The 6,000-nt window shown below is 36.6% G+C and overlaps 1 protein-coding gene across 2 annotated transcripts in view; it reads left to right on the forward strand.

The window, feature by feature from the left end:
* LOC129254289 (centromere protein L-like) overlaps positions 1-5,171 on the forward strand; it is a 13,195-nt gene extending 8,024 nt beyond the window's left edge. For both annotated transcript variants that reach the window (XM_064115682.1, XM_064115683.1), the window contains exons 6-10: positions 663-750; positions 1,802-1,934; positions 2,705-2,807; positions 3,292-3,354; positions 4,872-5,171. In XM_064115682.1, the coding sequence (XP_063971752.1) occupies positions 663-750; positions 1,802-1,934; positions 2,705-2,807; positions 3,292-3,354; positions 4,872-4,955 (471 nt within the window). In that variant the 3' untranslated portion in view covers positions 4,956-5,171. The remainder of the gene's footprint in view (positions 1-662; positions 751-1,801; positions 1,935-2,704; positions 2,808-3,291; positions 3,355-4,871) is intronic.
* Positions 5,172-6,000: the final 829 nt, after the last annotated feature.

The following is a 6,000-nucleotide window of genomic DNA, read 5'->3' on the forward strand; positions in this document are numbered from 1 at the left end:
GCTTACCCTTCAATAAATGATATGTAGCATGCTGCTCCTGGCTTCATGAATTGAACACTACAAAATACAGCAATAATAATAATTCAAATACAGCATACACCATGTATTTTGTTTGCATGGTATTTGATGCATTTATTTCATGGAGGAAATTTTCCAAGAGTTAATATTGCACAATTTAGTGCCCTTTCATTCACTTTGTAATGCTACATCAGGACTTGATGGTTGATTTTAAAGATAAATTCCAGTTGTGGGGACGATCTCAAAATGACTTTTTACAGAATTTAATATAATGATCACCAAAGTGTCTGTTTGTATGAATAAAAAATATGTGCCAAAGGATTCTGGAAGAAATTGTGTAATTGCTGAGAAATAAGCAAAATAAGCGTGGATTCTGTCACTTCCGTCGGTCTTTATTCCAGCAATAATAATACACTGTCCCACGTGTGCCTATCTGTGTTGGCGATCTTCAGTGTGATCGTTTTTTGCTTAGATATTATGATTTCACAAAGTTCAGTTTATGTAACTGTACCAGATCTAGATCCACGATGATATATCAATGCTTAACCTTGGTTTTACAGACTTTCTCACGAAATCAGTATTTTACTGCAACTACTGTCATTTAGCTTTAACATGTACCCTCCCTCTCCCCTTTCCCTTTACAGGTTCAATTTGACTGCTGCGTGAGGAAGCTAACATTCAACCCAGTGGCACTCTCTTGGATGGTATCTATGTGGGCTGAAAGTGTTCCAGGTAATAACTCTCAGGGACATTACAGGCAGCACCTGTCTGCTGGAAATCACTATCACCACATTTGATAAAGCTACAGATTCTCTCGACAATTGAGCCTACAAATAAAGGCTTATCCACTTACTTTCTGCTCTTACTGCTTGCATTTCCAGACTGTCTGTTCAATACTAGTATATATTTATAGCATTTATTATTCTGTATTGATTGTATTGAGAATATTTTAGTACAGTGTGTCTTTATCAAGGATCTTGGGTGTGCTTGCATTGTAAGTTGCTATTATTTATTTGCAATTTTGAATAAATCTTCATAAGTAATCTGTGAGGGGCACCAAAGGCTCTGATGCTCCACCCCCTGTAAACACATGTTCAACCATAGAATTATAGTTATAGCATTAACATTAACAAAGCTAAACAAGGTAATCTTGCTGCGATGGTGGTGATAGTAGGGTTGTGGAGGTCATGGTGATGGTGTTGGTGATATTGTTGGTGGTGGAAGTCATGATCATGGTGGTGGTGGGGGTTGTTGTAGTGATGATGATGGTGGTAGTGGTGGTGGTGGTGATGGTGATGATGATGATGATGATAAAGATGATGATGATGATGATGATGATGATGATGATGATGATGATGATGATGATGATGATGATGATGACGATACTTACAAGTGTGGTGTTGTAGTGGTTGTATTGGTGGTGATGGTGGTGGGATGATGTTAGTGATATTTGTGTTGATGATATTGATGGTGTTGGTGGACATCCCTAATTTACAACATATTATATCATATTGCTTAGTGTGCTTTGAAAGGATTGTCGGGCTAAAGCCAGGGTAATAATATCCAAGTCCTTAGGAAGTGCCGAGAGATATCAAATGATGATGTGAGCTATACAATTGCTACATAATAATAATATTATAATTATTATTATCATTATTGTTATTATTATTATCATTATTATTATTATCACTATTATTATTAGTATTATGATTATTATTATCATTATAATCATATTATTAAAAAAGTCATTGTATTTAATTATTTATGAATATCTCATTCTTAGATAAAAAGAAGAACAGTGATGAAGACAAGAAGAGTGGAGTTGAACTGGTCTACCATCTCCCAAAGGAAATATCAGGACTTAGCAAAGTTACCATGACGATTGACTCAAGTGATGCGAGAGCATTATGGGAAAGGTAATATTTCTCTTCGACTTCACAAGCTTATTTTGTCTGATATTTCCTCCACTTGCTAGCTTGAAGTAGGGAAGGTCATAGAGGGCAATATTGCATTGTTGCATTATCAAGTATCCCAAGATCCAATATTTTGCAACCCTTTTTCCTGTTCTCTATACTTATGATTTTCTTTCACAATAAATTCCTAAGAACATGTTCCAGTCATCCATATCATTACGGACACATTTTTGAAACACCCACCAGGGGGCCATTTCATAAAGCTGTTCGTAAGTTAAGAGCGACTTTAAGAACGACTGGTGAACCTTTCTTACGTGCTTAACCTTTCTTACGCGCTTAACCATCGCTAATGAATATACCATTTACCATAAGAAAGGATCAACAGTCGTTCTTAAAGTCGCTCTTAACTTACGAACAGCTTTATGAAACACCCACCAGGATCATACACATTATATTCAGGGGCTTGCCTCTATTGAGCTTCTTTTTTTTCAACAAGTCTCCATTTTACTTTATATACCAACCTCGCGGCAAGTCATTCTTTCTGTGTTGTTAAGTTCCTGATCATTCCTTCAGATCTGCAAATATCTTGTGTATTCTATTATATCTGGTACTGGACAACTTTGCTGGAAATGTAATTGATTGTGTCATGTTATGTTTATGTATATTTTTTAAATATGAAATATAAAATTGATTTCATTGTTTCTACTTCTTTTTCTCATTAAATTTCTGCAACTAGATTCACATTACCGGTTTCTCTATATTTGTTTTTCTAGCGTCCATGAAGAGGATTCTGATGAAGTACAGGAAGGTGAGGTGGTTGCTTTCATGAAAGCAATCGAGCAGCATTTCTACTCGTGTTTCCAGATTCACTTAGACGTAAGTATGAGGGGCCTTTAGATTTGTGAAGCAACTTCCATTACATAGGTATTTAGTGAACATATTCTCATGCTATTGTGTAAATCATCTACTATTTGACTCGTACATATGCTATAGTGTTTTTGGATCGGTCAACTTTAAGGTTTATTTTGAATAGTTATTCATCAAGTGCTTTTGTTTATATTTTGTATAGACACCCACCCCCCCCCCTTTAAGTTGTAGTTAAGTGATTTTTTCATTGTTGATGTATTATGTTATGGGGTCAGCGGATAACAAGACTTGTTCCTTTCTTGCAGGACCTCTCATACTTAATCCACTGTATACTTTATAGTTTATTTCATGTGAATTCAAATTTGTCTGTTTGGTGTGTGTTTCTGTGCTTACGTTAATTTATGGTATATGTTTGTAGGTCATAAATCATACATTTTTATAAACATAAAAATTGAAATTGAATTGACATACTGTTCTTGATGCAATTTTGCAGGCACTATATCTGAAGACTATCGGTACAGCAGCAGCTTTTGTTGGGTCGGAAGGAAGATTGAAGGTACTGGTTTAGCATTCATTTCATCTAACCTGTAACTTCTGCTTTTTTCCCAGTTTGTCATAACAGTTGGCACACAGAAGCAATATTAGAAGGTGAAGCGAAGATGCCTATCATTTTTGGTTGGGGGTCTTAGGGTTAGGTGTACAAAATATATCCAGATTACCGGTACTCTATAATTGTATTCCCCAACAGATGATCCTGGACAATACTTTAGGTTCTGCAGAGTCTGTTACGTCATATTATTGTCATCAAATTTGGTACGCACAGGCAAAATGTGGGCAGGGTCATTGTCGCCATGATAATTGTATTTATTTGTCAAATTTCTGTGTGAGCTCTATATATCGCAATGACGGATGATGCGGTGGGTTCGGGGGATACATATGCTCGGCCGCGCGACCCGCCGAGCATCTCTAGTTTCATCTTGATATGTGTACAATGAAATATAAAAGTATGACGTGGTGCAAAGTGATGTTGAGGATTTAAAAGTGAAACACCACGAAATTTCCAAAACATTCAAAGAATCAAACTAAAGCTTCTAAGTCCAATGAAACATTTGGCATACTCACTTTTTCTGACAGAGTACCACAAGCGAGAAATGCGCTATCGAAACTTACGTAAAATCACGGCACAAAATTACAGCAAATTATATCCGACTGAAGTGTGACGTCGTGTTTGGTCGGCTCTAACATAATTTGTACATTTCAGTAGAAGATGAACATAATCTTACAAAAATAACTGATCTTTTTATCAGCTCACTAAGTACATTTTTTAAAAACCTCATCCCTTACTCTTTGATGTCTTAGCACAATGTGCCTGCCTCCTGTAACGTCACCAAATTTGGCGTCGTTTTGCAACCAATTCTTTCCAAAATTAGGAAGGAAGTTTCGGGGTGCTTTCTACAACTAATTGCAAGAAACTAACTCGGTTTATAAGCATTTCATCTATTTCAGTCATTTCTACATACCAATTTTTGTCACTTCAGAGTCCATACCAAATTTAGCCAAAAGTATTTTTAATTTGTGCCTTACTTTAATCAATGTCTCGTCAAATGGCATTTGCACATTGATTCAAACCAGAGTCACAATACTTACAAGATTGTGTTGTACCAACTCAAAACCTGTATGGTATCTCTAAGAAAGAATGGAGAGGTAGAGAGCGCAATCAAATAATTGCTAGAAAAATCCTGAACACAAATTTATTTCATGTGAATGGCATTTCTTGTGACAAGCATGCCAAAATTCCCCAGATTTTCAACAAGCTTGGTCACATTTTTGGGAGTTCTCTCTTTTTTTTTCCTGCTTGATGTTTTTTCTTTGACTTTGACATGGGAAGGGTATACTCATCTTTCTGTCTTGGGGGGGGGGGGTGGAACATGAAAAGATAGGATCGATATTTACATTCGGTTGTAACTTTTTGTACAAGTATGGTTTCCTATAGACTTAACACTTAATTGTAATCTGATGTAACTTTCTGTACAGCACATAGATTACATCTCTGTTTTGTTTCCTTCCACGTAGATGCTGTCACTTGGGGAGGCCGCTGGTGTGCTCCAACATCTCATAGAACTTGCAGAGGAAAAGATGGCATCATTTGATGTTTGATGATGATCACCATGGCGACCAGCTACGGTGTGGTCCCTCAGTGCCAGGAAGGGACTCCTGTTTCTGTTCCATCTTGATCGGTGCAATATGTTGACTGCAGGAATTATACCATAGCAGTGAAGCTTTAAAACTAGGAAGGGGTTTCACAAAGAGTTAAGTGGGACTTCAGGGGAATCCAGCCTTGGTAATAAAATGTTGCGTTGGAAAGGAGAAAAATAAATAAAACAGAATGGTGAAAGTTTGAAAGCAATCGGACAAGTAATAAGAAAGTTATGGCTGCTTTAAAATTGAGATCCTCAAGACTATGTAGATTTGAAATTGGCAACTGGGTAAGTAAATTATGAAAAGAGGCTAGGACAACTTTCCAATAGGCCATGTACTTTAGGGATTTGTGGTTTTTGCCTAAGTACCTATTCCCCTGGGGCTGTAATCTAAATATAGCCCAGGTAGTATATTGATTTATGTCCTTAATGAAAGAAAAATATCATTTGAAGTAAAACTTTTGAAACAATTACATTTTTAGCTATTTTATGTATTAGAGTACATGAAAGAGTAGTCCTTGCCTTACATCATTATGACATCACATATGCGGCCAATTTGAAGTCTCCATGGGTATAGTGATTACCAATTTTTTTTAAATTGATAACTTTATTTTTGTTGGTCTGATCTATCAACTTGTCTGATTTTTCTTTTTCCTCTAAAAAACAGTTTTTATTTGGGTTGGATTCCCCTTTAAAGTCATGTTTAGTGTTGACATGCAGCACAATCTTATTGATAAATATGCAGTAGCGCTCGTCCTAATGGCACAATTTGACAAATGCGGTGATGCCTTTTATACGGCACGCAACTGGACATTTAAGTGTGACTCTTAAGTTGTAACTTCACTCTTTCACCCCCCAGATTGTGTTCTGGAAGGTTGGTGTGACAATCGGTTTTGATATTCCAATTTCAAAGTGAGTCTTATAGCTGCAAGTTGTAGCCATTGTTAGAATGAGCTACCTTCCTTCCTGAGTCGAGCAAAATGGAGGATCTCTATTAGGTGGGA

The sequence above is a fragment of the Lytechinus pictus genome, chromosome 2 (genome assembly GCF_037042905.1).
Source record: "Lytechinus pictus isolate F3 Inbred chromosome 2, Lp3.0, whole genome shotgun sequence".
In the NCBI taxonomy this organism is placed as follows: Eukaryota; Metazoa; Echinodermata; class Echinoidea; order Temnopleuroida; family Toxopneustidae; genus Lytechinus; species Lytechinus pictus.